The 18,826-nt window shown below is 46.9% G+C and overlaps 1 protein-coding gene across 4 annotated transcripts in view; it reads left to right on the top strand.

Moving 5' to 3' along the window:
• Positions 1–17,454, top strand: part of STMN4 (stathmin 4) — a 20,328-nt gene extending 2,874 nt beyond the window's left edge. The window contains exons 2-8 of one of the 4 annotated variants that reach the window (XM_006916967.1): positions 10,253–10,344; positions 11,430–11,525; positions 12,198–12,278; positions 12,700–12,908; positions 13,760–13,951; positions 14,645–14,698; positions 16,887–17,320. In XM_006916967.1, coding sequence (XP_006917029.1) covers positions 10,332–10,344; positions 11,430–11,525; positions 12,198–12,278; positions 12,700–12,908; positions 13,760–13,951; positions 14,645–14,665 — 612 coding nt within the window. In that variant the 5' untranslated portion in view covers positions 10,253–10,331 and the 3' untranslated portion in view covers positions 14,666–14,698; positions 16,887–17,320. Of the gene's footprint in view, positions 1–10,252; positions 10,345–11,429; positions 11,526–12,197; positions 12,279–12,699; positions 12,909–13,759; positions 13,952–14,644; positions 14,699–16,886 lie in introns of those variants that run through there. The other 3 variants (XM_006916966.1, XM_006916970.1, XM_006916968.1) reach the window with 3 other exon arrangements.
• Positions 17,455–18,826: the final 1,372 nt, after the last annotated feature.

The raw sequence follows: 18,826 nt of genomic DNA, 5'->3' as shown, positions 1-18,826 counted from the left end.
AGAGAGAGAGAGAGAGAGGAAACAGTGTGTACCTTAACCCAACTATAGAGAAAACAAAAATGAGAAAATTCAGATCTTTTATGTTTCTGTTTTTAAATAATTGGATATTTAAAAAAATCAAGATCATAAGCAAAGAAAGGCTTAATTTTTCCTGAACTCCTAAGATCCTCTCCCTAGACCTTCTTGATATTTTTATATTATTTCCAATTTACCTGGATTTTCATTTGGAGATACAGAATTCCCAGAGATTTTGAAGTCATGGGTGAGTTGAAATGAGACTTTTTTGTGTGTGAAGGGAGAGAGAAATTTTGGGGAAAATTATATGTAAAATACGCAAAATATAATTTATAATGACTTGCAGAGAAGCAAACTCTCTCCTTCTCTCTCTCTCTCTCTCTCTTCCTGGGAAATAAACATCATGCACAAATTTAGTGTGCTTATTAAGTTAGAATTTGCTGTATTTAGAGACGTGATAGCCTGGAAATGTTACTTTTTTCTGTTTTTCTTTGGGGAGGAGTAAAGGCCAAAAAAACCTCTTTTTCAGGGTTTTGCAATTTTAAACCCACTAGGAAGATAGAAAGACACACAGATGTAGGTGTGTTATCCCCTTCCCCATACATTCCTCTCCTTCCCCACCAAAGCTCACTGGACATGTCCAACAATTAAGACAGAGAGCTGTGTGTCCACCCGGTTAGGGTTCTGCTGTCAGAAGTAGGTGGTGGGAGGCAGGAGGACAGAACAGATCAGAAGGGGCAGGAGTCTGGGGTGGTTGGCCTGATTTAAGACAGGACACAGGCAACCCGGGAGTTCAGAGAACAAACCAGGGAATGCGAATCCAGAAAAAGGATCTGAGCACAGATTCTAAGGCAAAAGGCCCAGTGGGGGAGGGGGATGGGCAGAGCACAGAGTTCCAATGAATAATCTGGGTTGTCAGTGCCCAGACATCTAGACCAGGTAGGAAGCCAGGCTCAAAATGAATACAGTAGTCCACCCTTATCCACGGTTTTGCTTTCTGCGGTTTTAGTTACTCTCAGTCAACAGTAATATGAAATATTAAACGGAAAATTTCAGAAATAAACAATTTGTAAGGTTTAACTTGTGCGCCGTTCTGAGTAGCATGATGAAACCTCACGCCCTCCAGCTCGCTCCCTCCCGGAATGTGGATCATCCCTTTGTCCAGAGTCTCCACATTGTACTTGCTTCCCACTCATTGGTCACTTAGTAGCCTTCTCAGTTATCAGATCTACTGTCACAGCATCTCAGTGCTTGTGTTCAAGTAACCCTTATTTTACTTAATAATAGCCTAAAGTGTAAGGCAAGATTAGTGATGTTGGATATTTGGATATGCCAAAGAGAAGGCAGAAAGTGCTTTCTTTAAGGGAAAAGGTATGTACGTATAGAAAAAAAAACATAGTACATACAGTTTTTGGTGCTATATGCAGTTTCAGGCATAACCTGGGAATCTTAGGACTTATTCCCTGGGTTAAGGGAGGACTATGGTATGTGGAAACAGGTGGATAGGCTCTGCCTGCTGACAGCACAAACACAGCTTGGCTACTGATAGTGGGACAGGTCTATCTTCTGCACCTACCACAAGACCAGAATGTAAGGACTCAACAAGTATTCCATGAGTCCTTCCTGGAGAATAATTACTCCAGAAGTAGTCTAGCTAATACTTTTTTTTAAAAATCAAATTAGAGAATTCAAGTACAAAGAGGATATTGATAATGGTCATAAAGAAAGAAAACACTAGAATTTAAAGATATTGTCTAATTATAATCAACACATTTATAAAGCTGAATGCAATTGTCAAATAACTTGAAGCTAGGGAATATGTCTATTAAATTTATCATTGTATTCCTTCCTAGTGCCTCACGTAATACATACATAGATATTTGTTGAATAAAATGTAAGAAAGAAATCAATAATCATAATTCAGAACTAAAAATCCAGATAATTCTGACAGAACCAGATTTATAGTGAAAGGAAGTAAAAGCATGCTAAATCTGTTTTATTCTTAATGTAATGAAATATAGGTCTAAATGATTTTAACTTAAAGATAAAAACAAAATGTAAAACTTCAAAGCATTAGAGAAGAACGAAAGAACAAAGAAAACAAGAGTATTACTGCAAAAGATAAGAGTTTCCCTTTAGTGCAGCTCAATGCCGGCCCGAACACTGGCTCCGTTGACTCCTGCTTGAGTCTTGGGAAAGGCAGTGGACAGCTCTGTCTCCTCCTGTGAAAATGGGTGGGAAATGTAAATGCTAGACACCTCCGTGGCTCCTCCCACCTGTGAGTAGAGAGCTTGACTCCTGAAAATGTCTACAAATGCTATTGTTTGTGCTCTGCTGATATGAAGGTGATTTAATTTATTACACTTGGTAGGTCGTGTGTGTGCATTGTAACAGACGCTTTCTGAGGCAACATCTGACAGAAAGAAGAGCTTAAGGGTGAGGATTTTAAGCACTGAGGCCGCCCATAGTGGAGAGGCAGATTTGGGGCAGACGAGCCCTCATGCACCCTTCAACCACTCACCCGAGGATCGTTTGTCTTGCTTCCACTTATGCTTGGCCCTGGGTTTGGGGAAGTCCCATGGGACTTTACCAGGAGCAGCGCGGGCTTTGACTTAAGAAGACTGGGTTCCAATTCCATTTCATCATTTTCTACTTGTATGACTTTGGGCAATCCAGTCACTCACTGAATTGATCATCTGTAGAATAGGTATAATAATATCTATTTCATAGGATTTTAGAATAAAATGATAAAATATATATATCCAAATTATAAGTAATAGACATAAAAAAAAAAAACTAGAAGGAAATGCTAATAGCAAAAACTAACAAGATGGCAGAGATTTCTTTTCTTTTTTTTTTCTGTCACATAGATGTCCTGAAATATGATGTTACTAGTTTATAGTTAAAACAATATACATAAAATGCATATATCTATATATATACATGTGAAAGTGTCTGGTAAACTGTAAAGCACTACGAAATACTCCAACTATTGTGACTAGGAGTAACATTACACAGGCTTGTTTCATGTGCTCATTCTTCCAAGTGCTTTGGCTCCAGAGCTTCACATGGTATTTGGGTCACAATGCCTTGCACTCCATCCAGGGACCTTGAATGGAAGTCTGTGTTCCTGAACTTTACTTCCAATATGTTGAATCTTCTGTATATATTGAATTAAAATTTTAAAATAGTCCAGAAAGTGCCATCACTGTAGATCATTTGGGGCTGTCAGTTTTCCAGGCTTAAATTTCTTTCTCTGGCTTGCCTCTCAACATAAACATAAAGCCCAGAGCTCTGCATTTGCCAACAGGTGACACCACCTTATTGCATAGAAGCACAACCAAAGCTGTGTTTCTAAGCCTGTTAGGTGCTGGCTGAGGCTCCTCTTGACCACGGCTTCCACCATCTCTTCCTCTTGAAGCAAACCTGAAGGGGGCAATTAAACAAGCGCCGGTCTCCAGAGTCAGTTAACCGCACACTATTCTGCCTTGCCCCATCTCCCTCCCTGCGTCTCTCTTGCCCTCCGTGGCGTGTGCTCTCATAACCTCGCCTCTCCCTTAATAACAAGGGCAGTGGCTGCCTGAGAACCACAGGAGAACTACGGAGCATCTGCGAAACTTCTGAGGGCTCCAAATTTCCACCTAGGGGACAGCTTTCACATTTTCATCATCAAAAACCCCTATGGCTAGCCGGGGCTTGGCACAGAGTTAAATATTCAATAAATATTGTGGAAAGAATGAAAACCACATTCATGAAAAAATAATGTATCTCTTTTTGAAAACCCAAATAAGACATATGGCTGCCAGTGAGAGCGTTCTGATCGGCATGAAATACCCAGGGCTACTGTACAGAGATGATATGATTCTATGACATTTAAGTAGCTCATGCAGCTTATTTCAGGTAATATATAACTCCAACAGGACTATTAAAAAGACATAATTGGCCCAGATCTAAAGAGCTTCCTTCCTGTACTGCTTGTGGTCAGAGGACCTGGGTCCAAATTCACTGCTTCCGTGCCCTGATTTTGTGCAAACTTCCTGTACTATCTTTGAACACCATTGCCAAGGACCAATCTATTCAAACCACTTAGATTTGCATTAGCTTCTTATCTCTCAAAAATAGTTCGCACGGGATTTCAAACATCCTGTTGGCATTATCTAGGCCTTTCCTGTAGTGACAAATAAAATGCTTACTTATTCAAGCAGTCAGAGGTGCCTCAGGAAGTCAGGTGTGCACCTAATCAATGGCCACTTGGCATCTGAGAACCAGCTGCTCTTCTCTGTCAGCTCCCGGTCATTGACTACATTACAGGAAGCCTGGAGTGTGGGTCATCATCTCTGGCGACGTAAACAAGTCCGTCTGCTGTGCTGTCCCTTCCACATCCCCATATTTTCATTGTTGGTCTGTTGGCACCTGTCTGGACTGTTCCCTTGCACCCTCGTATGTGGGAGACAGAAGGGATCAGTATGAAGGGGATAGCACCGACACTGGAATCCAGAGGCTTGGGCTCCGGTCTCATCTCTGCCACCAACTCAAGGTGACCTCAGGAGCTTTGGTCCCTAGGGAGGAGGGTATTGGCATTTTGGAAGGGACAGTTGTTGGTTGTGTGTGGTTGTTGTATGCCATGTGAGATGCTTAGCCTCTCGGGCCCCTAAATGCCTATAGTGCCCCAGTCCGGTGACCATCAGAAAGTCCCACGCATTTCCAGGGAGTGAGGCTGCTCATAGTTGAGAACCACTGGCTAGCGATGGCCAGGTCTCCCCATCTCTGAAATTCTGATGTTCTAGGGGAAACTGGGGGATCCACGAAGTCCCTCTTCAGTCAACAGCCTTGATGCTAAACCTTCACTATCAGCTAACCTCACCCCACAATCAAAACTACTCCTGTGTCTTATCTCCTGATGGCCCAAATCTCTGCCTGGTGGGGCTATTGATACCTAATTAATTTGACCAATTATGTTAATTGTTTAGGAAAAATGAAAAATGTGCAATTACTTGCTTTTCCATATACAGACTCTTAGATGCTGGAGCTTGGGGAATGTGTGGATTAGTTTTCAAACAGGAAAACAATGTTGGTTGAGTCGCCAGCAGTCAGGGTGTAACTCGTCCTAGGCCAGTCCTCATCACTTTCTACCTAGTCTTGGCTGTCAGCCTTCCCTTCCTCATCTTTTTCTCAGCTCATGCATGCAGCTCATCAGGTCCCCTCTGTCCACCAATAAAACCTGTCACACGCCTAGCACACAGTCAAATTCCAAGGCCATTGCAAGATTAGAGGCAATGCAGAATCTAATTTGCATAATAACACCACCACATTCTTACCTTTGCCATTCAAAGCTGAGTCCTCTCACTATCTGCTATACTGGGTCAATAACTGACAACTCAGGTGCTGGGTTGCCCAGTGAAACCCTTGCCTCTTGTCCCTGTCTGGGCTCAAGCACTGAGCAGGAGTCTAGAGACCACTGTCTTGAGCTCTAGCCCTGGTTCTGTAGTTATAGGCCGAGTGACTGTGACACATCAGCCTTCAGTTGAGGATTGAGAGGTGGGAGCCTTTGATTCTTGCTATCTTCTGCTGAATGTGGTAGGTTTACAGATCTTCCTTAGGGGTCACCTGAGGCCCGAGACTGGCCTCTGCCTTAGAGGAAACATGCAAAAAGCCTCTTGGAGGGCCAGAGGTTTGCCTCGGTGGGGGGTTTTGCTTTATGATGCTTCGATGTCTGATGCCCTCTCTAGAATCACCTGATGGGCCTGACCTCCTGGCCTCAAGCCCGATGCTTCGATGTCTGATGCCCTCTCTAGAATCACCTACTGATGGGCCTGACCTCCTGGCCTCAAGCCCACTCTGGCCTCCATTGTCTCTTAACCTTCATCCTGCATCCTGGAATTCTAGGCATTCTGTTCTTTCTGACCTTGGGCGATAACAGCCTTACTGCTCACTCTCTGAAAGTCCCAGAACAAGCCCAGTAGCCTCATTCCTTTTGCAGGTGTTGCAAGCATGACAACATAATTCAAACTCAAAGGCTGTTTGACAGATTCCACAGCACTGTGAGACGCTGGTAGGGTCCGCGCCTCTAGGACTAAGGCTGGTTTGTGAGCCTTAAGGTTGATTGGACATGGCTAGGAGAATGGCCTGGGCAATTGGTGTCTAAGATGGGAGAGCAGAGGCCTAAGAGCTGTTTTGCAGGACCTCTGGGCCATGGGTTAACATAACTAGATCCTCCAAATAGTGTGTGTTCAATCCTGGTCTAACCCCTATGACATCTTGGAATTCTCACAGCCAGAATGCAGAGGCTGTGTGACCGGCCCACTTAATGCTGATGCCACAGGTTAATTAAGGATAAAGTCAGACTCCCTGCTGTGGCTCCCACTAACCAATGGCTTAAGGTTACTTGGCAATGCTAGGCCCTCCGGAAGAGTATTGCCCTCCCCTGCACCCTTACATCCTTTCTCAGAATGTTCTGTGGGCAGCAACATTTTTTGGGTCTTGAGTGCAAGAGAAATGATGTAACTATTGGCATGAGGATTTACACTATCAGACTGGCACATGAGATAAGGTAAAAGAATGAAGGGTTTGAACGCTGGCTCTGTCACTGACTGAGTGTATTAGTTTCTTATGGCTGCTGTAACAAATTACCACAAACTTAAAACAACAGAAATACATCCTTTCATAGCTCTGGTGTCCAGAAGTCCAAACACCAGGTGTCAGCAGGGCCATACTCCTTCCAAAAACTCTGGTGGCTTCTGATGGCTTCAAGTATTCCTTGGCTTATAGCACTATCACTCCAATCTCTGCCTGCATCTTCCCACAGCCTTCTTCTCTCTGTGATCTGTGTGTCTCTTGTCCCTTGTCATTAGATTTAGGTTTTACCTAGGTAATATAGAATGATCTCATCTTGAGATCCTTAACTTCATTAAATCTGCAAAGATCTTTTCCAAACAAAGTTACAAGTTGTAGGGGTTAGGACATGGATATACCTTATTAGGAGACACCATTCAACCCACTACACTGAGTGGCCTTGGAAATGTCACTTAGCCTCTCTGAGCCTCAATTCCCACATCTGCAAGACAGGGATAGTAATTCCTATATCACAAGGGTATCATGAAAGTTTAAGTGAATGCATTTGTCACACAGTAGATGATCTATAAATACACATTTTTAGTTATGCAGATTCCAATCCTGCTAAACTGAGTGCTCTCAGTTACAAATCCCTTGGCTACGCACACCTCTGCCCACCTCTGGGATGTCTCCCATTCCCTGCCCTGGTCTTCCTTCTCTGCCTCTTTGACCTGTGTTCTCTACCCGGTTCCTTCTGCTCCTAAAACTTCTAGCATAATGTCTTCTATAGAACTGTGGAAAGCGCTCATTACATATTTTAATTACATCATATCCTCAGATCAGATTGACTTTCCCTGAATTCCCAGGACCACGGAAAAACAAGCAGTTAGTATCAAGTCCCTCCGCTGGCCACAGGGAAGAGCTTACAAGTCAGAAGACCTGAATCCTAGAGCCAGCTCTACCATCAACTAGCTGTGTGACCTTAGCCAAAAGTCCTAACTTCTCTGAGCCCCAGGTCCTCCATCTGGACGTGAGGCTGATGATACCTGTCTCGTTAGCCTACCCAGGTATTGTACAAAGGTCACCTGGGATAATGTGGATAACATGGACTGTAACCTGTAAAGTGCCCCATGAGTGTAGGGTCTTAATTATCCCCAGCTCAGGCCAAGGGGAATGGTCCCTAACTCTAGGTACCTGCTCCTACAGAAAAAGCTCAGCTCTGTCCCCCCTTCTTTCTCAGAATGCCTTTCTTTGTCTCCCCTTCACCTACTTGGACCCCACTTCTGATCCATTATCTAGGTTAAAGCCTGAGACCGCTCCCTCTCCTGGCACGGGCTCGCTCACTCCGCTGATCACCTCAGCAACCAGCCTGGTAGAGAGCAGAGTTTGTGTAGAATGGAGCCCCATGACCAGGGATGTCTCGTCCAGGCACTCAGGCTGCCTTCCTGCTCAAGGACTCACTGGTACTGTCAGGACTAGCTTGACTCCGAGGAGAGAGGCCCATTGTGCTGCATTGGGAGGGCTGTGGCAGGGGCCTCTAGCTCAGAAGAACAAGGAGACTCTTCAGGAACAGAGCACTTCAAAGCCAGCTGACCTGGCTTCAGATCTCTGCTTTTTCACTTTTTAGCTGTGTGACCCTGAGCAAGCCACACAAACCCTCTGAGCCTCCGTTTCCTCATCTGCAAATCGAGACTATAGTCCTTACGTGCAGGGCTGGTGAGGCCCCGGGGCAATGATTCTGAAGCAGGCATGTGTACCTGGTAACCACCCTGATGAAAAAGGCTAAAGAGAAGGGAACTAGCATTTATTAAGCTCCTCCTTTTTGCTGGATAAAGCAGACATGCTCTTCTCATTTAATTTGTACAACTCTGTGCAGAATTAAGATCGGGAAAGCAAGATTAGGCATGTGAAGTGACTAGTGACAGCTAGTAAGAGAAATGAAGTCTGTATTTGACTCCACTCTGGTTGAGCTCTAAAGCCAGAGCTGAGCCCACAGCTTGCATCATCCCTACTGCCTGTCCCAGCCAGTATGGACCCTGGTCCCCAGAGGGAAAACACCTCACTAAAGAAGAGAAGCGGTTCTAAGTCAGTCTCAGGTCCCTTTGTCTCGTGAGGATGCAGGTAGGGAAGCTGTTTGCTCATGCCACCCACCGCTGGCACAGTGACCACTGAAAGTTAACTATGTCAGTCAGGGTTCTCCAGAGAGACAGCACATCTATCTATCTATCTATCTATCTATCTATCTATCTATCTATCTATCTATCATCTATCTATCTATCTATCTATCGAATTTTTTTATGAAGGATGAGGGATTGGCTCAGACCATTATGGAGGCTGAGAAAGCCCACGATCAGCATCTGCAAGCTGGGGCCCAGGAAAGCTGGTGGTCAGTCAGAAGGCGTGAGAACCAGGAACTCCCATGTCTGAGGGCTAGAGAGGAGGGAGGTCCCCACTCAAGCAAAAAGAGCAAATTCACCTTTTCTCCACCTTTTTGTTATAGTCAGTTCCTCAACAGAATAGAAGAGCCCCACCTTCACTGCTGAGGGGGACCTTTATTCAGTCTATAGACTCAAACGTTAATTCCCTTCAGAGACACCCTCACAGACACACCCAGAAGTAATGTTTACCAGCTATGCAGGTGTCCCTTAGCCCAGTCAAGCTGACATAGAAGTAAACCATCATAGTGTCCAAGGATCAAGTAGCCACATGATGGACACTCACCTCTGGCTATTCTCACTCCATCAAATAGTAGCCTTCAGTAGAACCCCATCATCTACTGTCCCCCAGACACTCTCTGATCTGCTACCTCCCTGCCTCTCCTGTTCACCACCCCCTCCTCCTTCATACTTTCTGGTCCAGCATCAACCAGGTTGAGATCCTCATAGACAATGAGCTTTCTCCCTCTGCCCCTTGTAGGCGCTGCTCTTGGCAGAATGCCCCGCCTGCTGTCGCCTGCTTAATTCCAACTCATCATTTAAGAACCAGTTCAGGGGCTGCTAATGCCAGGGGACCCACCCTGGCTCGCCAGGCCTCATGCATGTTATAGAGTCGTGTGTCTGCTCCCACGATAATCCCACACGCCGATTACCATCTCTGGACTAACCACATTATAACGTTATTTTAAAATAATGTTTGTTCTTCTCATAGTCCGGGATTGTCTTAACTGGGATCAGGGAGTACTTAGGATAGTGCTTCTCAGGGGAAAGGGAGTGAGAGGGTATCTGAAGAAGTATTTTGACAACCCATGTCCAGTTCCTTGTCACTTCTATCAGAATGGGCTGGGGTGGAGGGAGTTCTGTGTGGGTGTAGGGAGAGATCCACGATGCAGTTATTTTGTAGCCATCTTCCATGTAATTCTGTTTTAGGATTTTCTCTCACCCTAATCCTTACTTTGGTGTAGGCCAGTGAGCTGTGCAGGGAGGCAGATGGATCCACACAGTTTTGGGAAACCCATGTCTGCATACTCATGGGGCTTGAGGCTGGGAAGTCAATTATAAAACTCACATTAGCGTGCAGAAACCGAACTTGATTGGAGTGATGGTTGGTTTTTGGGGAAGAGAGTTGGTGTGGAGGGGGCCTGGAGATGGGAGCGGATGAGGCGCCTCCCGGGGGTCCCTCCCCGCTTGTATAAAAACCTTCCTCATGGTAATAACCTGTCAGCAATAAAATACTCTCTTTTTCTCAGATTTGTGACAGCCTCCTGAGCTGGTGACAGACCTATTCTGTGACTTTTCATTGGATTCGGATCTCACATTCCAGAAAACATGACCCTCGCCGGTAGGTACAAAACCGTTTATGTGATAGGGACACAGAAGCACAGGGCATGTCTGTATGCGGATATATGTATCTACACAGAAAAAGATAAAAGACTGACAAGAATTACACCCAAGAGTTAAAAAGCGGCTATCTCTACACAATGGGTGGGATCACAGCTGAGCTTTTTATTTCTTTTGGCTCATCTCTGTGTGTTTTAAAAAGTTTTTACAATACACATGTATTAGTTTTGCAGTTAATTATGTTTTCAACTTGTAAAAGGAAATGAGGGGGAGAGAGCCTGGGCAGGGCACTGGGCATCAGCTGAGAGAGCCTGAGGGTGCCTGGGCTCTAAAACAGGTACACAGGCCCCAAGGCGGTGGGCGGGCCGTGGCAGGAGCAGGGTGCCAATGCCAGGGTGGGCATGGGCTGGACGTCAACACTTCAGCTCTGATGCATGACCTTCCGTTTTTCAAATCCTCCCCAGACACAGAGAGACTAGACAGTGGCGGGGGTGCTGCTCTAGCCCTCATGGACAGCAGCCCCTCTGGCCCTGACCACCGCACTGGGAAGGTCAGGGAAGGTTCATGGCCTGACCTCGCCACCCAGTGAGGGGCGAGACCAGATGGATGGGCGTGCACTTCTCTACCCTTCAGGGAAGCACTGCCAAGTACTTTGAGTAAAGTGGAATGTGGATTTCCTGCATGCTGGGGCAAAAGAAATGGGAAACCGTAGGCAAGTGTGGGGAGATAGCCGAGGCCAGGCTTCCAGGCCGGGGCAAAGGCATGGTGCTTGGGGTCTTGACCTGAGGGCGTTTTGCATTTGGCTCTGTGAAGGAGGGTGAAATGCTAGGGAAAAGACGGGGCCACCTGTGTGCGCTGGAAGGCTTAGGTTCTAGTAGGTGAACAGAAGTGGGTCTGAATCACACACAGCAGAGTCCTAAAGAGGGTTGACTGGGGCGAAGAGGGCCGGGTCCCCCGCCAAGGCATGGGTCTGGGTGCCTCTGTTGAGCCCGGGGACCCCGGCTGCTTTGGCATCCGGACTCACAGGGATGCTGGCTCTGAGACTAGGTGGGGGTGACCATCTTCACCTGCCGGGTGTTTCTGCAGCCTACAAAGAGAAGATGAAGGAGCTCCCGCTGGTATCTCTGTTCTGCTCCTGTTTCCTGACTGATCCCCTGAATAAGTCATCGTATACATACGAAGGTAAGTGAGGGCTGCAGTTGGGAGAGTAGTGGGTGGAGGGTTCCTGTGGCTTGTGTCCATGAGTACAGCACTCCCTACCCCAATATCCTGCACCGCTCCTCCCCACATCATCTTTTCTTTCCCAGAGCCAGGAAATCACTGCAGCTGGGTCCGAGGGTCTAAGCACCATGTGAAGGCAGGTGTGGGGCTGGGCCTGGAGGTGTAGACAGCAGTGGAAGGTCTGAGTCAGACCCTCTGTGCAGTGCTCTTGATCTTAGCTTTCGTTCGTTCACTTAACAAATGGATGCTCTGGAGGATGCTGAGGTGAAGCAGAGATTGTGCCCTCAAGGAACACCTAGTCTAGAAGAGAAGCCAAGACGGGTGTAATCACTGGATTCTACGGTTGCCAAGTGTCCTCAGGGAAGGGTGGATAATGCTCTGAGTGAGTCCAGAGGTGGGAAGAAGACTTCCGCCTGTGGCCACCCGGGGAAGCTCTGTGATAGCCGTGCTGACAGGACACCGTGTCCCAGGATGCCAGCAGGGAGCACTGAAAGGCCACGTCCCAACTGGGGGTGGTTGGGGCACAGGCCACCTCTTAATTTCCTGGGGGTTAAAAGGAAAGGATGGGTTTGGTCTGGAAATGAGAGATGGGGGTGCTCGGGTTACCTGAGATTGTTTTTTTCTGTTGTTTAGGCTGGTGTGGGAGACAGTGTAGGAGAAAAGATCAAAGCCAGCGGAAAGACAGTGCTGACTGGAGAGAAAGAAGAGAGCAGGGTAGGAGGGAGAGGGGGAGAGGTGTCAACAGGCTGAGCCATCAGATCAGTAGCGGGACGAGGAGTGGATGGGTGGTGGGTGGTGGGTAAATGCACTGCTGTTGGCCACCATAGAGAAAAGTTTGAGCAAAAGCTCAACTATGGGAGGACCCTTCTGGCAAAAGCAAAAGCAGTTGCTATAGCCATTATTAGCAATCACAGATCCTGGGACCCTGAACTTGGAGCCTGAGACCTCACTGTGGCTACCAACCCCTCCAGCCCCACCAGAGCCCAATTACCTTAGGTGTCATGTTCAGGACAGATCCAGTACCCTGGTCATTGGTTTGCCTTGGGGACCCCAGATCTCCCATGTATGCGTGCATGCTTTATGGGTGCCCATGCAGTCTTCAAGGGGTGAGCAGTCCCGTTTCTGATCTCTGCAGCAGACACAGTGGACCTGAACTGGTGTGTAATTTCTGATATGGAAGTCATCGAGCTGAACAAATGCACCTCGGGCCAGTCCTTTGAAGTCATCCTGAAGCCGCCCTCCTTTGATGGGGTGCCCGAGTTCAACGCCTCCCTACCCAGACGGCGAGACCCATCACTGGAAGAGATACAGAAGAAACTAGAAGCAGCTGAGGAGCGAAGGAAGGCAAGTGTTGTCTTTTCTTCCTTCTATTGCAGCAGTGCGGGGAGAGAGCTGGAGAAGACAGGTGGTGGTCTGAACTGGGTCAGGTTACCACCAACCTGCTAATATTTAAATAGCATCTCCCATTTGCAAGGCAGAGAACGAGGCACCACTGAGAGAAACAAAAAAGTAAAAATCCCTGGTCTCTAGGAGCTTACGGTTTGGGTAGGAGGGTCAGGCACTGCTTTATGTACCTCTAAGAGGTGGCCTTATATGCATAGTGACAAGAGTAAGACAGACAAACACTAATGATTTAAGGAAAGTCTAGACAATTATGAAAGGGCTCCTTAATTGAGGGAGGGGAAAGAAGGTCATGGTGTGGTATCTTTCCATTCCCCTCACGTCTCCACCATGTTTCCTACTGAATCTTTGTAGCCCATCTCTGATGCCGTCGTTGTGTAAGCTTTTCTTTATCTTTCAAGCGGAAAATAATCTTCCTCCTTGAATCCCTAGAGTACTTTCTCTTTTAAGGCATATGTTACATGCTAGTATGGGTTAGAGTTATTTATGTATGTCTTAGTTGTACTAGACTTTTTTCTTTTCTAAGTTGTTAGAATAGTGCCTGGCACATAGAAATGGTCATTTAGCATTTTTGAATGGATAAATGAATGAATCAATGATGGCGATGAGAAAAAGAGAGCTGAGTATATGGTGGGAGAACCCAGGAAGTAACTATCCTTGCTTCCTGCCAATGGACCTGGGACCCAGCTCAGGGAGATGTGTGTCCTGGGTGTGGAGCTTTAAAGTCACGATGGTAAACATATCCCCAGCATGTTCATCTTCAAGGGTCTCTTTCGTCCTTTGTGCGTGCCTAGTACCAGGAAGCTGAGCTCCTGAAGCACCTGGCGGAAAAGCGGGAACATGAGCGCGAGGTAATCCAAAAAGCCATTGAGGAAAACAACAACTTCATCAAGATGGCTAAGGAAAAACTGGCCCAGAAGATGGAATCCAATAAGGAGAACCGGGAAGCTCACCTTGCCGCCATGTTGGAACGGCTGCAAGAGAAGGTAAGTGGTCTCGGATCAGAGACCTGGGAGATTCCTAAGACTCTCTCTTCCTTCTGTGGCAAGTATAATGGACCTATATATCATTTCAGGGAACAAGCAACCTCAGGTGGGAATGGGGATATTTCTGTTAGGCTGGGTTCTTAACGAGTTCCAAAGGTTGGTTTGGGAAGTCATAGACAAGAAACACAAATCGAGCTTTGAAATTCCTCGGGGGACACGCTGCATCGCCACACAGTTGATATCTCTCAACATTTTAGGAGATTAGACTTCTTATCATCTAGAGAAAGCCTGACTAATGCAAGGGAGGTGGGATAAAAAAGCAGTTGTGCACTCGTGGCTTCATCCTTGAATGGACCGATTCGATTCAATGAAAGATGCTGACTCGAGCTCTTGGCTCTAATCTAAGCGCATGATGAGCTGAGTGGCCCATTGAGCAACAAATATGATTCTCTCCAAACCTCTTGATATAGACCTAGGTAGTCACGGGTCTTTCCAATATGCTGCCTTTTGTCAATAAACCAAATGGTGTCACCTAAATATGAGATACGTGAGAGACTGGGGTTGGTCCCACATGTCAGCAGAATAACAACCTGTTCTGCTGAGAACATGCTGGCCTCGTTTCCTGAGTCTCAAGGCTGCCCCAGTTTCTCCTGCAGCTCCTGAGAGAGCTCCAGCTCTGTGTTTTATTTCCAGGAGCCGCCTGCTGCGCGGTGACTCCAGGGACCCGATCGGTGGCCTCGTCCCATGGTGAGCAGCGTGGTCCCCGCTCCTTCCTGCCCATCCACCTAGAGTCTCAGGCCTTTCAAAACTGCTACTAGAAGGATCTGGTTTCTTCACAGATCTGAACGTTGCATAGGCCATGCAGCTGACCAGCATGGGGCAGCCCCTCCTCTCATGTACTCTATCCTTTTGGGGGCAGCAAGGCCTCCGCCAAGCATCGCATGGAAAGGAAGTTATCTGGGTCTGATTTCAGGCTTCTCCAGTTATTGAGGGATGGTTAGGAACAAACTCTTGCAGGAAAAAATATCTGGGATTGGAATAGGACTGGGGCACAGGTTCTCAGACAAAACCCAGAAGAAATAATTAAGGCTAGAGCTATGATATGGCTACGAAACACTTCCATTTGAAAGACTGCAAAACACTTAGATTTCATCATATTCCTAGTCTCACAACCAGTCTATGAGGTAAGCAGAAATGTTGTCCTTATTTTACCAATTAGAAAACTATGTCAGAGAAGGTCAAATGACTTGCCCAGGGTCACACAGCCACTAAGTAGTGGAACTGGGACTAGAACTCAGTCCTTTGGCTATGAGTCCAAGTGGCTCTTTCAAAACCTGTTTCAGGAAGACCAGCCCACAATAGTCCTGCTGGCCTTTTGTCAGAGAAGTGGCCATTGGAGGTCAAGGAAACAGAGTCCAGAAATCCAGAGTTCTGTCCAGGGAGCTCACCTGGGCATGAAGGTAGACTCTAAGGTAGAGAGATTGGAAAAGCCCACATTCTGGGGTCATAGCTTTGGAGGTCAGGTAAGACTCAAAGAAGAGAGATGTCAGAGTAGACATTTGAGTGGGCATCTCTCCTCTGGGATCTTGACCCCTATTTACCCTTCCCCATCAGTGAAGGCAGGAGGCAGAAAAAGATAGGTGTGTAGTGTTTGCCCTGCCCCAGGCCAGGGACACCTTCAACAATGCCTTTTGTGTTAGTGTTTGTGTAGGTCACTGATCACTTGCACTAGACTCACCTGGTGTCAAGTTTAACATGACAGATTCATGGACCTACCCAAGACCTACTCACACAGACTCTCAAGAGATGATGCCTAAGGACCCGTAGTTTAACAAGCTTCCTAGGTCATGCTGATACATAGCAAGGTTGAGAGCCACTGCTTTACATGCACTGTTCCTCATACTTTCCCCAGGGCCCTGGAAAATTCTAGGGCCTCTCCAGGGACAGATTTGTAATTTAAGCTATGTCTTGGGAATCTGGACTACCTCAGTGGGCCTGCTCTGGGCTCATTCTTGACATCTGGATGTGATGATATTTGGATGGATGCCGGGATGTGGCAGAGACATATTTAGTAAGCAACTACCATGTGCAAAGTGCCACGGGAGAAATTGGGTGATACAAAGAAGAACAAAGCATGCTCCCCGCCCATAAAAAAGTCACTCAATAGAGGACCTAGATATATGCATAATGAATAAGTTGAAATGTAAGGCAGCCCACGATAAGCCCTAAAGGTGAGCACTTACAGACTTCTAGAGGGCCCATGCATAGCCCTCCCTTTAAAGACCAGAGAACTGAGGTCTGATCAGTGAAGTGAGTTGCACAAGGTCACAGCTGATGATCCTTTGAAGTCAGACTCCAGCTTTTGGCTTGATTGTGCTGTGAAATAAAAGTGAATTCTCTTAATACACTTGAAAGAAAGCTCACGTTTTGGTATCGGACGATATTTCCAAAGTTTCTTCAGACTATTATACTTAAAGAGCCCTCATCTTTCACCAGGGGGTTTATAGAACTCTCATAAGGAGATGGACAAGAAGTAAAAGCAGCAGTCAAGTTGCGTGTGTGTGTGTAGGGGACACCTGCAAGGAGGCCTGTCTGTTTTGCCTGTTCCTCTAGCAGGTGCCTTGTGTGACTCCTTATATTAAGTCAAGCAGCATATTCAGTGCATGAGTGAGGGAGAGGCCGGTGGGCGCTGGGGTCGCTGTGAGGTGGGTCCTCCATGGGAGGTTGGCCCCAGTCACTGAGCTCCCTGGGGCCAAACTAGCAGGCTCATTGACCCGCCTCCTGCCAGTCTCACCTGCCACCTTCTGCCCCTCCTCAGGACGCCTTGAGACCCTGCTCTTCACTTCTGGTGGCGGCCACTCTTTGAGTTCTCCTGTCCCTTGGCCTTCCTTTACCCCCAAGTGTGACCTGCCCTTTTTCCTCCCTTCCCTCCCAGGACAAACATGCTGAAGAGGTGCGGAAAAACAAGGAGCTGAAGGAAGAGGCCTCCAGGTAAAGCCCAGAGGCCAAAGAAGTTTCCAGAACAGCCGGACAGCTCCAGCGGCTCTGCAGTTCCCGAGGCAGCCTCGCCAGCCGTGGGCTGCTCTCCCAGCACTGGGGTTTGGGGGGGAGGGGGGTGGCCAGGGGTGTTTCCTCTGCTTTTGGTGTTTGTACATGTAAAGAATTGACCGGTGAAGCCATCCTATTTGTTTCTGGGGAACAATGATGGGGTGGGAAAGGGGAGAAGAGAGAGATGGGGAGAGGGAGATGGAGAAAGACTCATGGACATTGCAGCCCTGCCCACCGCAGACTCAGGTCAAGTCCTCGCCTTTTCTTTACCATCAGCGTCCAGGCACCATGTTGAAAGAAGTTGAAAATATAGCAGTAGAAGTCTGAGTGAAAGGCAAAGTCCTGGGTGGGGCAGCGGCTGCGGGGTGGAGCTGGAGAAGCCCAGCGACGGGGTGGGGGTCCGGAGATGTTGCTTCAGCCTGCAGCAAGTGAGATGAGGTCTGAGTGTGTGTGTGTGTGTGTGTGTGTGTGTGTGCGCGCGCGCGCTAACCATTATCTTTTGATCATCATGACCAATGAAACGTTTACTCCAAGTCTCCAGTTCTTTATTTCCTGAATTGATCCTTTGGATGACTGATAGAATGTTCTTGAATTGGGCACACCAGGGGGCAGGTGCCCCTTCTATTCCTTAGTTTGACCATCAGAGCATCTGAGATGCTGGGCAAGGTAGGTCGAAACACGTCAGCCTTTGACATAACTGAAAAGCCTTCTTCTCTTTCTTTTTATGAACTTCCCCTTACTGGATTGAGCGCACTGAATTGATGAGAAAAAAAATACAACCTTCTTTTCTATGGGTTAACATTCCAGTATGGCCCCCAAGATGCACAGTAAGAAGGAAGTCCTCTTCACCTTGAAGGTGCGGGATGCCAAGAGGTCACAAAAAGAGAGGAAGGAAATAAAATATTAGTGAAAAAGCAAAGGGGGTCATTTCAGACCCAGCAGGCACCTTATCCAGAACACCCACCATGGCTGGGAAAGGAGCCTCCCTCCTTCTCGCCCCTGCACACAGGAGTATGTGTGTGGGGGGGCAGCCTGCATGAACCAGGTCCCAGGGCATCTCCCCACCCTGCCCCATGCACTGTGTAGTTTTGTACAGCTTCGTAAATAAACCGTTTGGTGTTGCTTCCCCCGACCCCGCCCCACCAGTGGTATTTCAATTTAGCTTCATTTTAGAGTGAGATAACGGGAGAGATCAAAGACGACGATGATGATGACAGCCGCTAACACTTAGGCAGCACTTACTAGATAGATGCATGGCAATTTTCTAGACATCTGAAAATTTTCACAACGCCCCTGCACAGTAGGTACTCTTATTAGCCCATTTTGCAGGCAAGGAAGCAGGTATAGAAAGGTTATATAACTTGCCCAAAGTCACACAGAGAATAAGTGAGAGAACAAGACTTCGGTTCTGGCGGCGTGCTCCCAGAGTGCAAGCTCTTAGCCACTGCGCTGTGCTGCTTCTCGTCACTTCCAAACTGGGCTCTGAGCTCCTAGGACAGTGTTTCTCAAACCGTGAGTTGTGACTCTTGCATTGTAAATTCAACTTAGTAGGTGCCACCCAACTTTAATTGTTATAAAAAAATGAAATAGAATAGAAAACAAAATGTCAAAGTGATCCCAGGCAATAATGGAAGTATTTTTTTATGGAAATTGTATTTCAATTTTATATTTGTGTATATATGCTCTAGATCACAGCATAAAATTTATTTCTTACTGGGGGTTGCAATCAAAACCCTTTGAAGGTCACTGTCCTAGAATGAACGTGAAGACCAGAGCTATAGTCTCGGGGGCTGATGGGAAGTGCTGTGCTTGAAAAAGTGAGACGCC

Source organism: Pteropus alecto, unplaced genomic scaffold (assembly GCF_000325575.1).
Source record: "Pteropus alecto unplaced genomic scaffold, ASM32557v1 scaffold166, whole genome shotgun sequence".
Classification (NCBI taxonomy): domain Eukaryota; kingdom Metazoa; phylum Chordata; class Mammalia; order Chiroptera; family Pteropodidae; genus Pteropus; species Pteropus alecto.
Note: the sequence above shows the minus strand (reverse complement) of the source record. Positions and strands in the feature narration are given on the sequence as shown.